This window comes from Scyliorhinus canicula, chromosome 13 (assembly GCF_902713615.1).
Source record: "Scyliorhinus canicula chromosome 13, sScyCan1.1, whole genome shotgun sequence".
Classification (NCBI taxonomy): Eukaryota; Metazoa; Chordata; class Chondrichthyes; order Carcharhiniformes; family Scyliorhinidae; genus Scyliorhinus; species Scyliorhinus canicula.
The window spans coordinates 14,211,653-14,233,874 of NC_052158.1; the positions used below are offsets into that span (position 1 = coordinate 14,211,653).

A 22,222-nucleotide genomic window follows, 5' to 3' on the forward strand; every position below is an offset into this window, starting at 1 on the left:
AGGAGGGTGTTGCTAAGAAGAGACAGCATCCTTGTTGTTGGCCTGCCCTTTAGATTCAGAAATCTTAACTGCACATTTAGGTAAGAAAATTGGGGAGTAATGTGCAGGAATTTATCAGACTTTTAAGGAACAGGATGAAGGGCCATTTAGGCTCAATAAGCCTGTCCTATTTTCCTGGATGAAATGCACGTTACATTCCAGACCCTCTGGAAAACACATTCAAATCTCTCAAGCCTATTTGAATTGTTCCCAACCTATCCTATACCATCACCAGCTTATCCCTCTTGGCAGTAAAGTAATTCCGAGCTCCCTTTACTCTCCTCATTTTAAAATTGTCTTCCATGGCAGTTGAGTCGCTTCACCAGAACGAAGGGTTCTTGAAAACTTCCTCAAAATCTAGGCTGACCCTCCAAATCAATACTGTAAGTGTAAAGTCGCCATAGCCCCAGATGACCATAGGTTCCCTTTAGAGGGAGAGCTAACTGGTGGTGATTTAACCTGAGGATCACCACACCTCAGGCGAGGGGCAAGGTTGAGAAGGCAGGATCTTCATGAATTCCCTCAACCAGTACAGGAATTGAACCCACGCTGCTGGCCTCGCTCTGCATCACGAACCAGCTGTCTAGCCAGCTGAGCTAAACTGTGGTGCCCCATACTGAAGGAATGTTGCACTGTCAAGAGATGCTGCCTTTCAGATGAGGCATTAAACAAAGGCACTCACCCCCTCAGGTGGGCATAAAGGATTCAATGCTATTATTTTTAAGAAGGGGATGAGAGCTACTCCCTGGTGAATGTTTATCGCTCAACCCACAACACTAAAATTATCTGATCATCGCCACATTGCTATTTGGAGCTTGCTGTGTGCAAATTGGTTGCCAGATTTCCTGTTTACAGCAGTGGCTACACTTTTTTTAATGTTCTTAATTGGCTCTAAAATGTATTGGACTTAGTAAAGGTGCTGCATAAATGCAAGACTTACTTTTCTTTGTCCCAAAGAAAGCAAGCATGACTTCCTTAACCTTTCCTCAAAACCTCCGGTATGCCAAATCATATTTGATCTCTTTCTTGTGTCATTGGAGGGTGGCAACTGTTACTTAGTGACTGTAGCTAAGTACGGTAACATCTATGTGATGTCCACTGGAGTAGGGGACCCCAGTCCACTCTAAAGGATAGTGTTTCTGACCACGCAGAACTCCCTCAGCCTAATACTGTAGCAACAGCTGCAATTTTGTTCTCAAATCTTCCAACTACCAGCTTGAAGCCATAATCCTCTGAATCAGAGGCAAGCCCGCCAGTTTGCCCGCTGGGCCCTTGTGGGAAAGTGCTGATTAAATTTGTACATCCTTCGATGGGAATCCTCTGTAAATGCCGGATTGGCTGACCACAAGGAAGCTGTCTCCTCTTTTTAAATCTCTGCTTTGCATCACCGTGGCATTGTGGACAAGCATATTACCAGCATAATAAGGGCATGAAATTTCAAGCTTGCACACTATACAATCTCCTCTTGGCTAGGTGCCCCTTTCTCCAGATGCAGAGCCAGCCTATGCCAGTCATTGGCCGACAATAATAGTGATTGGTTTTTGTGCGACGTTGACTGACGGTGGTTGTAAATACTCCTGTGGATATATATATATATATATATGTATGTACACACGAGGAATTTAAACAAAAGATGCAGCAAACATACCCCGCTGATCTGGCAGCTCCTGTGGAGAGAAATAGAGTTAAGGTTTCAGGCTTTTCACCATGAGTTGATGGGAGGATTGGCAGCAAATCATGAACCTCATCACCAGAAAAGAGGAACTTATTATTGCGTCCCACCCAAATTGAGCTGCTCTGTTAAATGGCCAGTCCAAAACTCAACATAGTTGGTGAACAGATGGGCAGAATCGTTCCTATTTTCAGAAGTAATCTGAAAAAAAAGTTTTGTTTCTTTCATTTTTCATTTCTAGAAAAGAACAGATTTGACAAGTTTTTCCACTCTAATCTCTTGCTATTAACACCCCTGTTCTCTCAGCCTAAATTCACCAAGTGAGTTTAAATATTTATATGTATTTTTTTGCAGTTATCTCACCTCTTTTGTCCTGAAGGCATTGATTGCTAGGCAATGGCTAAGCAAGTGCCAACTCCCTTCGTTTTTTGTTTGGCAAAATTATGAACCAGTATGGAACCATGGCAAGGTAAATGGTGGGACACGCTCAAGGGGCTGAATGGCCTCCTCCTATAGAACATACAGGGCAGAAGAAGGCCATTCGGCCTATCGAGTCTGCACCGACCCACTTAAGACCTCACTCCCACCCTATCCCCGTAATCCAATAACCCCTCCTAACCTTTTTGGTCACTGAGGGCAATTTAGCACGGCCAATCCACCTAACCTGCACGTCTTTGGACTGTGGGAGGAAACCGGAGCACCCGGAGGAAACCCACGCAGACACGGGGAGAACGTGCAGACTCCGCACAGACAGTGACCCAGCGGGGAATTGAACCTGGGACACTGGCGCTATGAAGCCACAGTGATAGACACTTGTTGCCCATGTTCGACCAGTACGCTTAAAATGCTAAATTTAGAGTTGTCCTCAGCAAATTCCTTTGTGAGGAATTTATAGTCTGAATTCTGTGTCATTAACAAAAGGATAGGAAGATGGGAACTGCTCAGTCAGAATTTGGGAAGGATCAGGGTAAACAGAGGAATCTGGTCCATCTGGAAATGATGAGGGGGGAAGCAGTTTCCTTTTGTCCTAGGTGAGGCTCTGATAGAATTTACCTCTTTAGTAAAGAGTCTACCTTTTACTATATAATCAATTAAAGGAATAAATGGCCCAAGATTTAAAATGGCTTCTTCTAAAATACCAGACAGTGAGAGATGCTGTTTCCCATGAGAATAATCAAGATAATGAACCTCCTAGACAAACCAAGGTTACAGTTTCTGGGCTGTTTTCCATTCCCAGTCCTGATGATGTGCCAACATGGGATTGTATGGTGTTTAGATGCAATCAGGTGTCAAAAATATGGAGAAAGAGAGGCGATGAAAGGATATTCCTGCTGCTGTTTTATATGATGGATGTTTGTATGTCCTTTGTATGTTTGACCTTGGTATGAAAGAATTGTGTCTTTGAAGAGAAGTGGCTTGCGGTAAAGAAGGGTCCATTTAATGATTGAAGCTGGATTCTCAGACAATCCAGTGCCCCAGTTCACAGTTCAGTTCAAAGGATTCCAAAGCAGCCGAAGTATATGTAAAGCCAAATTGGGGTTTCAGTTCCAATTCTCATGCTTGGCAGCCTCCCATCTTCCATCCTTCATAATCTTGAACTCATCCGAGGCACTGCTGCTCTTCTAACATGCTCCAAGATCATTTTCCTCCCTGTGCTTTGTGATCTACAGGGGCTCCTGGTTCTATAGCACTTGTATTTTAAATTTCTCATCATTGATTTCAAATCCCCTCCATGGCCTCACCGCTCCCTATCTTTGAAATTCACTCCAGTCCTTTAATTCTCCGAAATGTCAGCGCTGCTCTAATACATTGGCCCATCGATGGTGGCTGTGCTTTCAGCTATCATAGAAACAATGAACAGGAGTTGGACATGCGGCCCCTCAAGCCTGCTCAGCCATTTAGTAAGATATGACTGATCTGATGCTAACCTAAAATCTGCATCCTGCCTACCCCCGATAATATGTCCCCTGCTTTGCGTACCAAGAAACTGCCTTAAAAAATATTCAAAGACTGCTTCCGTCAACTTTTCAGGAAAGTAGTAGCCACAAACATAGACTGTTTGGTTTTCCTCACTAAAAATTGTTTTCTTTACATTGCCTCCCATGTGGGGGTGAAATCCCTCGTGTCAATGGTTTATCAAATTGCATTTCCTACAAGAGACATCCCACCTTGTCTGTCACTGCTGAATCCTTTGGACTGGTCTATAGATCTCAGAGTCTTGTATTAATGTTAATGTTTACTGGGTTTAAAAAAGTTACATTTTGCATTGAACGATATTGATTGTACAGCAATGAAGCAAGCCATTCGGTCCAGCTGGTGTTTGCTGGCATTGGTGCTTTGCACGAGTCTCATTCCCAAGTTTATTTACATCGGCGTTAGCTCAATCCTTTCTCCCTCATGTTCTTAGCTAGCTTCTATTTAAATGCCTTTGTTTGACCTCAATCATTAAGTAACATCTTAGTGGCAGGCAACTTTGCGAGCATTTATGTGGCGCAACACTTAAAGGTTCTGTGTCATGTTGCACGGAGAGTTGTATTGGTGTCTAACCCCCTTCTCCCCCCTCTTGCCCAAGCTTATCATTGCAATGGCGCAAGCATAAGGCCAGCAATGTGACCATACTCGCTCAAAGCTGCTCCCAAAGTTTCTGCTTGTATTTGCAAATTAAGACAGGCTGCTGTACAGACTGTCACAGGTTGGCGATCTCTGAATGTCGGTTTGAATGGGAAATTCTCAAGCTGGCATGGAAACCCGAATTTTCTGTCACAGCCTCCTAAACCACCTCCGTAAATCCTGCTGCCATCGCTTGCTTACCCAAATTATGCTAACGCCCAACTCTTTGCGCCTTTGCTAGCCCCGTTCTCCCTAGTTTCTGCTCCCCATTTTCTCTCCTTGTTTATCAATATTCTCTGCACTTCCGGTTGAGAAAAAACCTGGCACACACACACACACACACACACACACACACACACACTGCAGAAATGAACAGAAGGATGCACTGACGGATAGATGAAAGCTGTAAGGAGGGCTGTGCAGAGCATAAACATCAGTACAGATCTAGCTGGGCCGAATGGCCTATGTTTGTGCTGTAAATTCTATGCAAAACGGTTGAACTTGCCCAGCCCCTTAAAAGGGTTTATTAATTTGCGAATTACTATTTCCGAGCTGAAAACGTTGTGTTCATTTTCTAGGTTAAGTCCCTGCTTAAATCGTGAGGCTGAAGCTGTCTTATTTTCTGAGCTCTTTAATCTCCTTAACTGTTTGGGCAGTTTTCAGACATTGGACCAGACCTCGGTCTCGAACTGTTTATTGGTGTCACCCCTGTTCAGATGGGGTGCCCCTGGGTATTTCATAGAATGATAGAGGTCAAGAGAAGGCCATTCGGTCCACAGTGCCTTTGTCAGCTCTTTGTAGAAGCTACCCCATTAGCCTCTTCTCTCTTCTCTGTTCCCCCCCCCTCCCCCTCCCCCCATGATCTGCAATTACCCCTTAGATCTTCAATTTTCTTTTTTTTTGAGTATATATTCAGTTTCTGTTTGAAAAATAATTGTTGAATCTGCTTCCCCAGGTAGCGAATTGCAAATCATGACCACTCGTTGCATTGAAATGTTCTCATATTTCCTTTGGTTCTTTTGCCAATGACCTTAATTGAATGTCTTCTAGTTACCGGCCCTCTGCTAGTGAAAACAGCTTCTCCTTATTGACTCCCAACAAAACTCCATTTGGAAACATAGAGCAGTTTTTCAGAGCAGGAGGGGTGGCAGACGCACAGTGGTTAGCACTGCTGTCTCGTAGCACTCGGGACCCGGGTTCAATTCCGGACTTGGGTGACTGTGTGGAGTTTGGACGTTCTCCCCATGTCTGCATGGGTTTCCTCCAGGCGCTCCGGTTTCCTCCCACTGTCCAGACATCTGCAGGTTAGGTGGATTGGCCATGCCAAAATTGCCCCTTAGTGTCCAGGGATGTGCAGGTTAGGTGGGATTACCAGGATAGGACAGGGGAATGGGCCTAGGTAGGGTGCTCTTTCAGAGGGTTGATGGAGACTTGTTGGGCTAAATGGCCTCCTTCAGCACTAGGGATTCTATTCTATGAATTATTCGGCCCATTATTTCTCTGCTTGCCAAAATAGAGCCTCCCAGCCTTTCTCAGCTCAATACCCCACGTATTTGAATATCTCAACTAAATCACTTCCTTCTCTGCTCTCAAGAAAGCAATTCGAGCTTCTCTACTTGTTCCAAATAATTGAAGTCCCTCATCCCTGGTACCATTCTAGTAAGTTTCTTTTGCATCCTCTAAGGCCAAACATCCTTTCTGAAGTGCTGTGTCCAGAATTGAACACACTACTCTAGCTGAGGCCAAGCAGGATTTCATAAAGTTTCAGTATAACTTCCTTGCTTGCCTTTGTACTCGGTACCTCTATTAATAAAGCTAAGGATCCTCTATGATTTTTTTGAAGGCATTTTCTAGTTTGGGGGAGGGGATTTATACAGCCCTATCAAGCGTGGTGCACAGAATTGCAAACTTTAGTCCAGTTAAGGCCTAACCAGTAATTTTATTAATTCTCCCAACAAAATCAAAAGTTGAAGAATTTGTATTTTCAAACCAACTAAGTTTCTCCCTCCTCTGCGACGCTGTATCGGGTGGGGAGGATGGTGATACACTGCCTAACCACCAAACCACTGTGACCAGACTGGCACTGAAGCACATACTGTCATTAGCTGCCAATCGTGGGAAGACTGTTCAGTTGAGTTTCCCTTCACCGCCCTGTCTTCCGATGCTGAAGGCTCTGATTCTTGGTGAGGTATTGTACCACATAGGCTGGTACCTCACTCACGTGACCAACCTTAACAGGCAAAGTGCCAGCAAGTATGACAAGGTCTTTACTTAACCTCTACCCATGGTGGTCAGTGGAAAGGGCAAAAGTTGCTTGCAGTGAAAGTGGGAATATTTATTCAACAGGTTAAAAGACTTTAGTCAGAGAGGTTTTCGTGTGCATGAATGGCGGAATGTCAGCATGCAGATACAGTAAAGGAAAGGCGGATTGTTCATTAGCCTTTATTTTGGAAGGTTGTAGTGCAGGAGAAAGGAAATCTTCCTGCAGTCATACAGAGCTTTAGTGTACTGGAGAAATGTGTATAGCTTTGGGCTTCCTTTGGTCTCCGAAGGAAGATTTACTTTTTCTTAAGGGGTGCAGCAAAGTTTCCCTGGACTGATTCCAAGGATGGGGAGGGGGCTGACCTATGAAGAGAATGGGCTTGCACTCTCCAGAGTTTGGAGGTATAAGATGGAGGATCTCATTGACACGTGTAAATTTTGCAAAGGAATTGACAGGATGTGATATTGGGAGGATATTTCCCTGGCTGGAGAGTCACAGTCTCAGGACAAGGGTTCAGCCATTTTGGATTGAATTTCCTTCCTCCAGAGTCGTGATGCTCCACTGTTGACGATTTAAGACTGAGATCGCTCGATCTTTGGACAGTGAGAGAATTGAGTGCTATGGGGATTAGGTAGGGAGATGGAGTTGAGGTAAAAGAATGGCGGAGCAGGCTCGAGAAGGCCACCGAGCTCCCTTGGGCTATTTTTGAACATAGAATTTACAGTGCAGAAGGAGACCATTCGGCTCAGAGTCTGCACCGGCCCTTGGAAAGAGCACCCTACTCCACCCTATCCCGTAACCCAGTAACCCCACCTAACCTTTTGTGCACTAAGGGGCAATTCAACATGGCCAATCCACCTAACCTGAACACTGTTGGACTTTGGGAGGAAACTCCGGAGAACCCGGAGGAAACCCACGCAGACACGGGGAGAAAGTGTAAGCTCCACACAGACAGTCACCCGAGGCTGGAATTGAACCGAGGCTGGAATTGAACCCGGAACCCTGGAGCAGTGAGACAGTAGTGCTAACCACCGTGCTGCCCTAAATTTAATCAAGGTTGATCTGTGTCTTAGCTCCATCCATCTGCATTAGTTCCACAATATGCAATACCCTTGCCTCACAAACATCCACCAACCTGTGCTGTGAAATCAAGTCCCAGCTTCATGAACAGTGGTGGGCTACCTTTGACCCTGGAGCCACATGCGACCTACCTGCATTCTGAGTGCGGCCCGCGAGACATTATGTTGACCGTTGCCCACACACAGGATTGTCACGTTCTGCTGACTTCCGTCCATGTAGACTTTTTTCCCTACCAGTATGACTGAAGGACCAGTATGTAAAGCAAGGGAAAGTGGTGAGGTGTGAGCTGATTGCACACAACATTGACTGTGAGAGCCGTGCACTCCCTCCACGTCCAAAGTGTAAATATTTATTTTGTTTTTACCATTTGCAGTTGATAGTTCCATTAGATATAAATGATTAAGCATTTTCTATCATTTGTTCTGAAATATTTGGCATATGTTAAATGTATTTAATTTAGTTAATGGGGTCATGGTTAGTGAAGAAGCCCAATTTCAATCTTGCGGCCTACTGAAATGAAGGAGGGCCATTTGTGCGGTCCACTTACTAACTAGCCTTCTTAAATAAGCAAGTTCCAGGTTTCCACTGCCCTTTATGTGATGAATGGCCCAGCTCTGATTTGAAAGTTCCCCACTCCCACCTTTGTCCCTTGTTCAATGTGTTGAATGACCAGTGGGTCATTGATTTCTACAAGGATAAATTAGAAACAGGAGAGGTTTCTATTCCAAATTCCCAACCAAGGAAACTGTCTCTCTCTCCATCTCTCCCTCTCTCTCTCCTTAAAACCCTTGATTAGAGCAGCCCTTAATCTTCTAGACTGGGGGACATGAAAGGTCTCTGCCTTTGCAGTGAAAAGTTTTTTTCTGTATGAGAGAGCATTTAAGAACAGTGTAACCTCTCACTTGAGTTTAAAATGCAGACGTTCCATTTTTGAAGAGTCTGTTACCTTCCCATTGCCATCCTCAGTATGACATTAGTACAAGACTATCCTTGCTGCTTTAGGGACAATATTGATATTGGGGGGTGGGGGGGGGGGGGGGGGGGGGGGGAGAAGAGGCTATCTTGTGTGTGTGTGGGTGTGTGAATGGGGTTTTCTTAGAGTGGCAAAGCTTGGAGGGTGCCTCGAGGGGGGTGTGGATTTAACAGTGGGGTAATTTGCTTCGCAGCCGATGGAGATCTTTGTGGACGACGAAACAAAGCTCACCCTGCACGGACTGCAGCAGTACTATGTGAAGCTCAAAGACAACGAAAAGAACCGCAAGCTCTTTGACCTGCTTGATGTTCTGGAGTTCAACCAGGTAACAATATCTCCCTTAGTTCCTTCCCCTCAGCGGAATAAGAACAATAATACTGCTGGGATTACATGGGTTAGCCGCAACATCTAAATGGAGTGAAAAGGTGGTGTTTTGGGTATTGCCCTTTAATGAGACAGCTGCTGTGTACATCTTTGTCTTTATTGACGGGTTTTAACTGGGTTTGTGAATTGAAAAGCTGATCAACTACATGTACATTTTCCAGAGGTGTGGGGTGCTCTTTGGATGTGAATCCCTCAGGATTGAGTGGAATTTTGGTTTTACACCTCACTCCACCCACTCCACTCTAGATGGAGGGTAAAGTCGGGGTGGGAAATAAAACCAGTGTCTCATCCAATTCCTCAGTTTCTCTTTTTTAATGTTTTTATTGAGTTTTTGGTACAAAACAAATATAAATACGAACAAACAGTGGGCGTTAAACAGGAGAATATAAGAGATAAAATTAGAACTATTTACATATAGATCGGATTTCACTATTTACATAGATACATCACAGTTTCTCCTTCCTTTTCTTTAATTCCTTCCTTACGGTGTTTGGGGATTGTGGTACCCTGCATTTCACTTCCCACTGGTTTTCCCTTTGCTTTTCTTCCCTTTGGTTCAGGTTGTTTAGCTTTAGCTTCCTAGTTGTTGGCTTCAAACAGGTCTTGGAACAACTGAGTGAATGACTCCTACGTTTTGCGGAAGCCCTCTTCTGACCCTCGGATGGCGAATTTAATTTTCTCCATTTGGAGAAATTCCGACAGGCCCGACAGCCAGTCTGCAGCTTTGGGTGGTGCTGCTGACTGCCAGCCGAACAGGATTCTCCAGCGGGCGATTAGGGAGTCAAAGACAAGGGTGTCGGGGACCCCCCCCCCCCCCCCCCCCCCCTCCCACTCCCTCCCCGAAGAGATTGAGCTGTTCTGATACCCCAAAGACTGGCACTCTCAGGCATGGCTTCACCCTCATTCCCACCACCTTGGACATTGCCTCAAAGAATGCTGTCCAGAACCCAGTAAGTCTGGGGCAAGACAAGAACCTGTGGGCGTAGTTGGCCAGGTCTCCTTGGTACCGTTCGCATCTGTCCTCCACCTCCGGGAAGAACCTGCTCATTCAGGTTCTGGTTAAGTGGGCTCTGTGTACCACTTTTAACTGCATTAGGCTTAGCCTTGCGCAAGTGGAGGTGGAGTTGACCCTGTGCAGTGATTTGCTGCAAAGTTCCCACCCTATTTCAAACGCCGAGTCCTCCTGACTTCTCCCTTGTCTTGTCCAGTTGGGTGTTGGCGCCCCTTAGCACTTGCCCATACATGTTACCACAGTTCCCTTTCCCTAAGATGTCCGCGTCCAGCAGATCCTCTTGCAGTGATTGTTGTGGTGGTCGTGGGTAGTCCTTGTTTGCTTTCGTAGAAATTTTTTGAGTTATAGGTACCCAAATTTGTCCCCCCCCCAGCCAGCTGGAATCTTTCTGTCAGCTCTTTGGCTGTCGTTAACCTGTTGTTGATGTAAAAGTCCCTAACTGTCAGCGTCTACATCTTTTGAAGGTGGCGCCCATAATTGCCGGTGGTCGTTGCAGATAGGGGTGCTTTATCGGACATCTCAGTTCGCCCAACGTGTTGCCGCAGTTGGTTCCACAACCGGAGTGTTGCTACCATCACTGGGCTTGTAGAATATTTGTTAGGTGGGGGATGAGAGTGACGCTGTGGCTAGGGCCCGGAGGGAGGTCCCTCTGGGGAGCTCTCCTCCATAAGCACCCACTCAGCTTCTGGCTCCTTTTGCATCCCTTTACTCTGCCCAGTGGTAATATTGCAGGCTTGGGAGGACTAGCCCCCCCCCCCCCCCCCCCCCCCCCCCATACAAATGCCATAATCAGTTTGTCCAGTGAGTTGAAAAGGCCGTGGGGATGTAGCTCAGGATGGATCGAAACAGGAAGAGGAACCTGGGCAGTATGTTTATTTTGATCAGCTGCACCCTCCCCGCCAGGGAGAGAGGGAGTGTATCCCATCTCTGCAGGTTTGCACAACTTTCTGACTCCGAGGTGAGAATACTGCCAACTGAGCCATGGCCAACCCACTGTGATAGGTTAAAATTACATTTTTACTGCAGGAACATTTTATAGAATTGTCATTTATTGAAAATATTGATAAACTATATCAGGTAGCCAAGTTCGTCAGTTCAGTACTTGGTCATTTAGACCAGAGAGATATCAAATTAGATGCCTGGTCTTAATTGGGGTGTTACAATCACAATCGGGGAAAATTGGCAAGGGGTTTTCAATAGCAGAACTTAGTCCAGTGACCCATAGAATCCTAGAGTAGAATCCCTACGGTGCAGAAAGAAGCCATTCAGCCCACCGGCCCTTGGAAAGAGCAACCCCCCCACCCTATCCCCGCAATCCAGTAACCCTACCTAACCTTTTGGAGACTAAAGGGCAATTTAGCTTGGCTAGACCTCCTACAGTGTTTGGAATGTAGGAGGAAACCGGAGGAAACCCACACAGACACAGGAAGAAAGTGCAAACTCCACACAAGTCACCCGAGGCAGGAATTGAACCCGGGTCCCTGGACCTGTGAGGCAGCAGTGCTAACCACTGTGCCACTCCCCTGGAGGAAATGTATGTATATCTAACGAGACTTCAGTTTGACTGAGATGCCCGTACATGCGAATAACTTGCTGGCACTCCCTCTGCAGACTTGCGTTGAGGTAGCAGAGACCTACCAGTGCTTTCAGCCACAACCCAGCTGAAAGGGAAATGGAGGAAACTGGTATTGTTTTCGCTTATCGAATGAAGGAATTATGACCTGCAGGAGTGGAAAACTAAAGAAATAGGAACAAAGTAGAATTATCTGTCTTTTCTTAATATTTGATTTTGGCGCTGTGGGAATTGTTAGCAAGGCCGGCATTTATTGCCCAATTGTAATTGCCCTCGAGCAGATAACGATGGACCTTGAACCACTTCAGTCTGTGTGGTGAATGTGCTCCCATGTTTAGAGAATGCATAGACATGTGTCAATATTAAACTATGTTGCCACTGGATTGGTGGCCATGCTTCCAGCTCCCTGGACCCAAGCTCTAGAATTTCCTCCCTAACTGTCTCGGCCGCTCAATTCTCCTTTAATACGCTCCTTAAAATTTAGCTTTTGGTCATCACTATGAAAACATAAGTTGTTGTTGAGGTGTATGGGGAAAGCACCTGAAATTCTCAGACACTGTCCGCTTGAGCTTGTGGAAAAGCTGGGGATCTGAAATAAAGAACAGAAAATGCTGGAGAAGCTCAGCAGATCTGGCAGTACCTCTGGAGAGAGAAACTACTGGTCTCGAGAAACTGCATAGTAGTTAGCTGTAAATTCATCTTTTTTGGGGGCTGCGTCTTCTCAGGGAGCAGATGGGCTTAAACTTGCGAGGTTCGGCTTTCATACTCCGCAACATAATGTGCCAAATTCGGCTTCTCCGCAGGTGGTGATCTTCGTAAAGTCGGTGCAGCGCTGCATCGCCTTAGCACAGCTCTTGGTCGAGCAGAACTTCCCCGCCATCGCCATTCACCGAGGCATGCCCCAGGAGGAGAGGTTAGTGCGGCCATGCTCGGTGACGTAACTGGTCTGATTTTGCCCTCGGTTCAGAAGGGAATGGAGTGTGGAACATGCGGAATTATACAGTGCAGCAGCATTGTAACCTGTCCCAGCTCTTTGAAAGAGTTACCAATTAGCCCCTCTCCCTGGCTGTTTCTCCCTCACCATGGGCACGGTGGCACAGTGGTTAGCACTGCTGCCTTACAGTGCCAAGGACCTGGGTTCAATTCTGACCTTGGGTAACTGTCTGTGTGGAGTTTGCACTTTTACCCCGTGTCTGCACGGGTTTGCTCGAGTGCTCCTGTTTTCTGCCACAGTCCAAAGATTTGCAGGTTAGGTGGGGTTGTGGGGAAGGGAGCAGCGTGCTCTTTAAAAGGGTTGGTGCAGACCTGATGGGCCGAATGGCCTGCACAGATTTACTTTTCCAAATGTATAGCCAAATCCCTTTTTTAAAGTTAAAGTTTTTAAAGTAGAAGATCACCACCTTTTTTAAAGTTACTGCTGAATCTGTTCCCAGGCAGCCTATTCCATTTCACATCTCACTTTTCTCTCTCCCTCATGTCTGGCTATTCCAGGTTGTTACCTGTGGCATCTTCTACCTGCCTGTGGAAGCACCTGCCCCATGCTTTTGTTAAAATCCATCGTAGTTTTGATCACCTCCTCCCCCTCCCCGAGATAAACAGCCTCAGTTTCTTAACTCAAGACATCCAGAGGGATGGGAAGAGTGAGAGAAAAATCTGTGACTTCAGCCTGGGCTCCCTGAAAGTAATTGCTGGAGCATTGCAGGGTGGGTTTTACACACACGCGCGCGCGCACGCACACACACACACACACACCAGCGCGCACACCATACGCAAAAACAAACCATATGCACGGACACAACATACGCACATAGAGACGCATTCGCTCTGTATGCTAGAATAAACTATGTAGTGGGCCACAATATCACAGGCAGCATGCTGAGCATTTTTATTCCATTTCCTCCTCTTCTGACGAGCTTTACTCACCTTCCCTTACTTTGTTCAAGTGTCTGCAAGTGCCATGAATCATAGAATCCCTCAGTGCAGAAGGAGGCCATTCAGCCCATCGAGTTTGCACCGGCTCATTGAAGGAGAGCACTACCCATATCCACCCCGCCCTCTCCCTCTAACCCCATGACCTACCCTGCACATCTCTGGACACTAAGGGGCAATTGACCATGCCCAGTCCACCTAACCTGCGCATCTTTGGACTGTGGGAGGAAACTGGAGCACCTGGGGGAAACCCATGCAGACACGGGGAGAAAGTGCAAACTCCACACAGACAGTCACCCGAGGCCGGAATTGAACCCGGGTCGCTGGTGCTATGCAGCAGCAGTGCTATGCACTACGCCGCCTTGCCGCCAGTGGGCTATCCAACAACTGAGGGCTTCACATCCATCTGTGATCCTGAACGCAAGTGCTGCCCTATTTTCTATGTTATATGTGTGTGTGTGTGTGCTGGGGGAAGGGGGTTTGCATAATCAATGACTAGGAGTAGGAACCCTCGCTGACTCTTGCCCTAACTCAAAGGCGCTGAACCCAATTGTAATCTGCCTGCTTCCACCTGAGCTAAGAGCAACTAACCTCACCTTTGTGCTTGTGTATGGTCCCCTTTTCATGCTTTTTCTTCCTCCCCATATCTCCCCACTCCCTTTGCAACGGGACTCTATGAAAACGACATGTTAAATTTGTTGAGTATCTCATTTCTCCAGGTTATCCCGATACCAGCAGTTTAAGGATTTCCAGCGGCGGATTCTGGTTGCCACCAACTTGTTTGGCCGTGGCATGGACATTGAGCGAGTCAACATTGTATTTAACTATGACATGCCTGAAGATTCCGACACCTACTTACACAGGGTACAGCACCCTTTCATTCTTTGCTGAAGCTAAATCGTGTTTCCTTCAGTCTTGTGAACTTTGTACTCAACGCAGTGCCAATGATGACTTTAAGTTTTATCGACTCAAGCTTAGAGATTGGTTATCTAATGGGTGGGTTGTCTTTTGAGGAAAGGTTGGAGAGATTAGGTATATATCCACTAGAGCTTAGGAAGAGGCAACTTGATCAAAACCTTTAAAGATCCTGAAGAGGGTATTGACAGGATGTGGACAAGATGATTCTTCTTGGCTGAGAACCTGGAACTAGGGGGTAAAGGGGCCGCTCATTTAAGACTTTGAGATGAGGAGATTTTTTTCTCTCGGAAGGTCTTGGGTCTTTGGAAACTCTCTTCCTGAAAAAACAGTGGATGGAAGCAGAGTCTGGGAATATTTTTAAGGCAGAGCTGGATAGATTCTCGATTAACAAGGGGGTGAAAGGTTATTGAGGATAGGCAGGAATGTGGGGTTGAGGTTACACTCCAATCCGCCATGATAATGAATGGCGGAGCAGCTGGAGGGGCTGAATATCTACTCCTGCTCCTAATTCGTCTCTTTAAATGTCCTGGTCTTTTGAGCACCTCCAGTTTTTAGCATTGTACTATTGGTGACTTTCCCTCCCTTCAACTCTCCGCTGGTCTCCTATTTTAAGACCCTTCTTAAAATCTATCTCCTCGACCAGGCTTTTGATCACTTAGAGTAATATCTCCTCCTCTGGCTTGGTGACAAAGTTTGTTTCACGATCATTTTGTGAAGTGCCTCTGGACATTTGCTACCTTAAAGGTGTTATGTTGTTGTAGTAGTGATACTAGCTGGCTTTCATACAAATCTACACTGCTGAGACTTTTGTTCAAATCCTCCTCCGGCAGTGAGAGTCCTGTCTGAATTGAATACTAAACCATCTCAATCCAGTGACCAACAGTGCCGAACTCAGTCTAACGTGAGTTGTCAGCCTCGCTCAGAAAAGGCTGCTGGGTGGCTGTGTGTGGTACATCTTTTTAAAAAAATTTCAGAGCAGAGTCGTATGTTGGGGCTGGAGCATCCAGTTGGGGCAGTGTTAAGAGCTCAAGGCCTGCTGTAACTTACTCGCAAGCATTTGATGCTGACACTGGATGCCTTAACATAGGAACATAGGAATTGGGAACAGAAGTAGACAATTCAACCCTTCGAGCCTGCTCCGCCATTCAATCAGATCATGGCTGATCTCTGCCTGCTCTCAAGTGCACCTCCCTGGCTGCTCCCCATATCCCTTTGCCCATTTTTAAAATCCGAAACATCTATCTCCTTCTTGAAACCATTTAATGATTCAAACTCCACCGCACTATGGGGCAGCGAGTTCCACAAATTCACTACCCTACACGAGAAGTAGTTCCTCCTCATCTCAGTTTTAAATCTGCCGTCTCTCAACCTATATCTGTGACACCTCGTTCTAGATTGTCTCACAAGGGGGAACATTTAAAACACAGAATTACAGAATTTACAGTGCAGAAGGAGGCCATTCAGCCCATCTAGTCTGTATGGGCCCTTGGAAAGAGCACCCTTCTTAAGTCTACATCTCCACCCTATCCCCATAACCCAGTAACCCCCACCTAACCTTTTTCGACACTAAGGGCAATTTGGCATGGCCAAGCCACCTACCCTGCACATCGTTGGACTGTGAGGAAACCGGAGCACCCGGAGTAAACCCACGCAGACACAGGGAGAAGGTGCAGCCTCCTCACAGACAGTGACCCAAGCCGAGAATTGAACCTGGGACCCTGGAGCTGTGAAGCAACAGTGCTAGCTACTGTGCTGCCCCTAGGTTGACATTTACTTCATCAATCACTCTTAGTATTTTGTATACCTCGATCAGTTCCCCTCCTCATTCTTCTAAACTCCTGAGAGTAAAAGCCCAAAACTATTCAGTCTCTCCTCATACGTCAACTCTTTCATCCCCGGAATCAATCTGGTGAACCTCCTCTGAACTGCCTCCAATGCCACCACATCCTTCCTTAACTAAGGAGACCTAAACTGGACACAATATGTCAGATGTGGTCTCACCAACACCCTATACAATTGCAACAACACTTCTCTACTTTTATACACCAGTCCTTTTGCAATAAATGCTAACATTCCATTTGCCTTTTTTATTACATGCTGTACCTGCATACTGACTTTCTGCAATTCATGAACAAAGACTCCCAGATTCTGCACTGTAAATTCTATGATGATAATCCCTCTGCGCAGATGCATTTTGTATCTGCTTTCCATTTAGATAATAATTTGCCTTTTGTTTTTTTTCAGCCACAATGAATAACCTCCGACTTATCCACATTAAACTCCATCTGCCAAATTTTAGTCCATTCTCCTAGCCTGTCTGTCTGTGAACTCTTTAATTCCTTCTCGCTGTCTGCTTTCCCACTATTTTAGTACCATTTGCAAATTCTGCTAGGTTACACTCTGTCCCTGCTTGCAGATCATTTATAGAGATTGTAAACAGTTGAGACCGAGGGCTGACCCCTGCAGCACCCTGCAAGTTAAGTTCAGCAGCCAAGAATGACCCATTTATCCCGACCCTCTACTTTCTGTCAGTCAGTCAATCCAGTCTACTGTTCTGTCCCCAATCCCCTGCGATCTCACCTTTTTTAAACTGAACATTTTTACATTTTACAACATTAGTAAATCCACCCAATGGATGAAACTACCCCACCTATACCTCTCCCTTCTTCCCCCACCCCTCCCGCAACAATCAACAGTAACCAACTCTCAAAATGCAGAATGAGCAAACCCCAACTTTTGTGGGACCCATCACTCGCCGCCCCCTTGAGCAAATTTCACCTTCTCCAGGGTTAAGAACGTCAGCAGGTCCCCCCCCCCCCCCCCCCCCGCCACACCGAGGCTCCGCGTCAAGCAGCAGACCTCCAACCAACAAGACTCACCTGTGAGCAATCAGCGAGGCCAAGGGTCAGACATCTGCCCCGCCCCAGTCTGCAACTCCGGCTACTATGTCTTCCAGGGGACAGAGATACCCATCTACATGAAACTCTGTGTTTTCCCCCCCCCCGCACCCGCCACCACCACACTTTGGGCAGGCAAAAACTATCATTCAGTGGACCACTCCCACATTGTTGGCAGATATCCTCCACTCCCTGAAACAGCCGACTCATTCATGATTTTGTCAGGTGCACCCTGTACACCACCTTCAGCTATATCGGCCCCAGCCTCTCACAGGAGGTCAAGGCATTCGCCCTCCGCAGCACCTCACACCACAATCCTTCGCCCAACGCCACCCCCCCCAGCTTTTCTTCTCACTCAGCCACAGACCCCTCCATGAACACCTTATCCTCTCATAAACGTCGAGGTGATCCCACCCCTGCAACCCCCTCCTGACAGCACCCACTCCAACAACTAAGAGGTGGGCGCTATCAGGAATATGGGGAAGACCTTCCTCGCAAAGCCCTGCTTCATTCAATTCCTCCTAGCTCGCAAACCGCGCTCCCAGAAACAAATTTTTATTTCCTTGATCCCCTTATCCTCCCGTCCCTGTAACCTCTCATCCATCCTCCCCGACTCAAATCCGTGATTCCGCCACATCGGCATTTCCCCCGACGCCGCTCCCAACCTAAAATGCTGCCGAAATTGCCTCCAAATCTTCACCATGGCCACCACCACCTTGACAAACGCCTCAGGCAAAAAGGCACTGAAACAAAAACAAAAGTCCTGGTAGAATGTTCATCTTCACTGCCTGTACCCGGCCCGCCAACGGCCTAGGAACATTATCCCACTTCATCAAATCAGCCTTCGTGCTCCCCATCAAGCTAGAGAAATTCAACTTCCGAAGTCCTGCTCAGTCTCGGCCCACCTGCACCCTCAGATACCTGAAGTGAGATATTGCCACAGGAAATGGCAAGCTCCCCAGCCCAGCCCCCTGCCCCTGGAGAGGAAACTACAACATACTCACTTTTCCCCAAATTCAGCTTATACCTTGAAAATGTCCCAAATCTTTGAAGCAAACCCATTATTTCCCCCACCGAAGAACACAGCTCTGAGGTTTATAACAACAAATCGTCCACGTACAAGGACACCCTACGTTACACCAATCTCTCACTGTCCCCTTCCACAAATTTAAGCTCCTCACCGCAATGGCCAAGGGCTCTATTGCCAACACAAACCGGGAAGGGGGGGGGGGGGCGCATGGGGAACCCCCTGCTTCATTCCCCGGTGCAAGAATATAATATCCTGAATTCATTTAATTCCTGTGCATGCTGGCCATTGGCTCCTTATACAGCAACTGCACCCATGCCACAAACTTCGGCCCTATCCCAAACTTCTCCAACGCCGCCATCAGATAACTCCACTTCACCACCACCTCCAATTCCCTTTCCTCTGCCGGAGAAAGCACCACATTCAGCAGCCGCCTGATATTCGATGACAACTGTCTGCCCTTGCCGAACCCTGTCTGATCCTTCCCAATCACCCTCTGACGCACCACTTCAACCTTAACACCAGCACCTTTGCCAATATCTTTGCGTCCACATTTGGCAGAGATGTGGGCCTGTGCGACCGGGTCCTTATCCTTCTTCACAACCAGATGGAGGCCTGTCCCATCGATTTTGGCAAGAGCCCCAGACCATCGAGCCCTTGAACATTTCCACCAGCAACGGTGCCAATTTCTCCTTAAACTTGTTGTAAAATTCAACCGAGAACCCATCTGGCCCTGCCGCCTTCCCGCCTGTATCCTCCCGATTGCCGCCTTTACTTCCTCTACCCCCACCAGCTCCTCCAGTCCCACCTCCTCCGCTTCACCCAGCCTCGGACACTCTAACATCCCCCAAAACTCCCTCATCTGCTGCTCATCCTCTGGTGGCTCCGAGTTATACAAGTCCCTAAAAACACCTCAAGCACCTTGTTAATCCACTCTGGGGCCGCCACCAACTTCTCCCATTCTATATCAAACCCAAACTATCTCCCAATGAAGCTGCCCTGCCAGAATTGAGTGGCGCAGCAACGAGCTATGCAGAGGCGGATACCCTCTGGTTCCTCGGTGGTGAAAGAGTTAGCAGCTCGCCCAAGGCACAGCCGTGGGCGTTCAGTGTTTGAGGGAGAAGGAGGAAGGGTACAGGCAAGGATCTGACTCCTCACTGCTCTCTGACACCCCTCTCTGAGCTCCGATGTTTTACCAAGACAGCCCTCTGGTCACATGTTCCCAGATAACCCTAAGATTCCGGCTATTGCGTTGCAGGTGGCCAGAGCTGGCCGTTTCGGCACTAAGGGACTGGCTATCACATTCGTGTCGGATGAGAATGATGCCAAGATCCTTAACGATGTGCAGGACAGGTTTGAAGTCAACATCAGTGAGCTGCCTGATGAGATCGACATTTCTTCATACAGTAAGTGTTAAGCTGTTAACGACACTTTCCGGTCTCTGAACCATCTGATTGGTAAAATAATACACGGATTAGTTTTACTCCAGCAGAGGTGTTCATATTCTTCTTGCACTGCTGCTTGGCAAGCACTGTTATAAACTTGGTTCAGTTTGACAGCGGTTGATTCTCTAGTTACAGAGCGTTGCACAGAATGTACGCCATGAAAACAGGCTATTGGGTCTAACTAGTCCATGCTGGATTTTAGAGGTCTTCCAACCTTGCACTATGTATTTCCCATCAACATATCCTTCCATTTCTTCTCACATATATTTTTATATATATCAGGCTTCTCTTTAAATGCATTTATCCTACTCACCTCAAATACTGCAAGTCTAATCACTCTGACGAAAGATACTGGGCATGATGGAAACACGCCGTGGCAATTAGATCCTGGGTGAAGCCTGCTGCTAGCTTTCCGACAGCAACAATGCCTCATGGGATCGGGAAGCCGCCCACAATGGGTAGGATCAGGTCGTGCTCACGTAAGTAGGCCTTAAACCTACTTGAGGCCTACTTACCCAGAATCTACCGGCCTCCCCAGGAAGGCCACAGCCCAGCATCGTTCAGTACTGGTCCGCACAAATGTGGAGCACACTGAAGGGCACCCTGAGGTGGCGTCTCCGAGGCCATTGGAGGCCCCTGGGTAGCCAGGAGCAGTTCAAAGTGGCTCCCTGGCCGTCCCCCTGGAATGCAAGCACCTTGGCACTACCAAGATTCCCAAGTGGCACTGCCAAGTTGGCAGGAGCACTGCCAGGGTGGCCGTGCCAGGCTGGCACTGCCAAGGGTCAGCGGCCGAGGGGGGTTTTGGGGGGGGGGGCATGCCTGTGAAAGGAGAATGGAGGGAGGTGCATGGCAGGTACGTAGGGGTCTCTGGGAGCTTGGGTGGGGTTGTGTGTGATGGGTGGGGTCCTGGAAAGGGGGTGCAGGGACCCCATAGCAAGGGGGGATGTGGGCTGATGGCCATATGTGTGGGGTTGACATTGCCTATGATTGGGGGGACCCACAAGCTCACTTAAAGATTGCGGCAACCTTTCAAAATGGCCCCCCGATGCAAGTTCAGCCTCCCAGTGTTTAAATTTAATGTACCCAATTATTTTTTTTCCAATCAAGGGGCAGTTTAGCGTGGCCAATCCATCTACCCTGCACAGCTTTGGGTTGTGGGGTGAGACCCACGTTGACACGGGGAGAATGTGTAAACTCCACATGGACAGTGATCCGGGACTGAGATCGAACCTGGGTCCTCAACGCCGTGAAGCAACAGTGCTGACCACTGCGCCGCTGTGCTGCCCTGAAAAAATTCGAAGTATGGGCTAAACCGTTGAGAAACAGCCCAGGGCCCAAAAAAGTGATGAAGTGTCGTTTGATAGCGGTGGGGAACTAACCAGCAGAGCTGGTGGGAAACTCTTATGCAACAATTGCCACAAATTAACTTAGAAATCTTTCCGTTAATTCCGCCTGTTAATTTTAAATCTGTCTCCTCTGGTAAAAGAGAAGAAAATGCTGGAAATACTCGGGCCTTGATGCATCTGTGGAGAGAAACAGAGTTAACATTTCGGGCCGATGATATCCTTTCATCAGAACTGAGGAATAGATAGAATAGATTTTGGCCGAAGTGGAAAGGGAGGGAGGAAGGACCAGCATAAAGGTCTGATACGGTGGGGGCAGGACAGCATAAATGACAAAAAGCTTTTGAGGTGATGTGTAAATTCAACAAAATATATGTTCTCAACATAGAATTGGTACTTGGGGCCTCTTGAAAATGGGAGGCAGTGGTGTGGTATTGTCATGGGATCAGTAATCTGGAGATTCGGGGCAATGATCTGGGGACCCGGGTTTAAATCCCACCACGGCTGAATTCAATAAAAATCTGGAAAGAGAAGTCTAATAGTGACCATGAAACCATTGTCGATTGTTGTAAAAACCCCTCTGGTTCACGAATGTCCCTTTGGGGATGGTTGTGCCTGATTTGAGGATTTGTATCTTTCACTATTTTCTTTTATTTAAGTTGGAACTGGAGCACAAAGCCCAGGCTAACATTCCCAGTGCAGTACCGAGGGAGCACTACACTCTGAGGTACTATCTTTAGGACAAGATGTTCAGCTGGGGCACCAACTGCTTTTTCGTGCGGGCATTGAAGTACTACATCAGAGGATGGGAGTTCTCCCGATCTGCTGAGCCAATATTTATCCCTCAACCAAATTCACTGAAGCAGATTTTCTGACTGTTGATCACACTGCTGAGCTTGCTGTGTGAAAATCACCAGCCATGTACCTTAGTTTACAACAGTGACCATGCCTTCAAAAAACACACTTCATTGGTTATGTCGTGCCTTTGCGATGTACTGAGGGTGTGGTAGGTGCTGTAGAAATGTTGGTTCTTCCATTGCTTTGTGCTTGCAGACAT

The 22,222-nt window shown here is 47.2% G+C and overlaps 1 protein-coding gene across 6 annotated transcripts in view; it reads left to right on the plus strand.

The window, feature by feature from the left end:
- LOC119975509 (spliceosome RNA helicase DDX39B) overlaps positions 1 to 22,222 on the plus strand; it is a 68,149-nt gene that overhangs the window by 45,387 nt on the left and 540 nt on the right. For 5 of the 6 annotated variants that reach the window (XM_038815282.1, XM_038815279.1, XM_038815278.1 and 2 more), the window contains exons 7-11: positions 8,831 to 8,962; positions 12,410 to 12,519; positions 14,255 to 14,399; positions 19,636 to 19,783; positions 21,825 to 21,892. In XM_038815282.1, the coding sequence (XP_038671210.1) occupies positions 8,831 to 8,962; positions 12,410 to 12,519; positions 14,255 to 14,399; positions 19,636 to 19,783; positions 21,825 to 21,853 (564 nt within the window). In that variant the 3' untranslated portion in view covers positions 21,854 to 21,892. The remainder of the gene's footprint in view (positions 1 to 8,830; positions 8,963 to 12,409; positions 12,520 to 14,254; positions 14,400 to 19,635; positions 19,784 to 21,824; positions 21,893 to 22,222) is intronic. The other variant, XM_038815277.1, reaches the window with a different exon arrangement.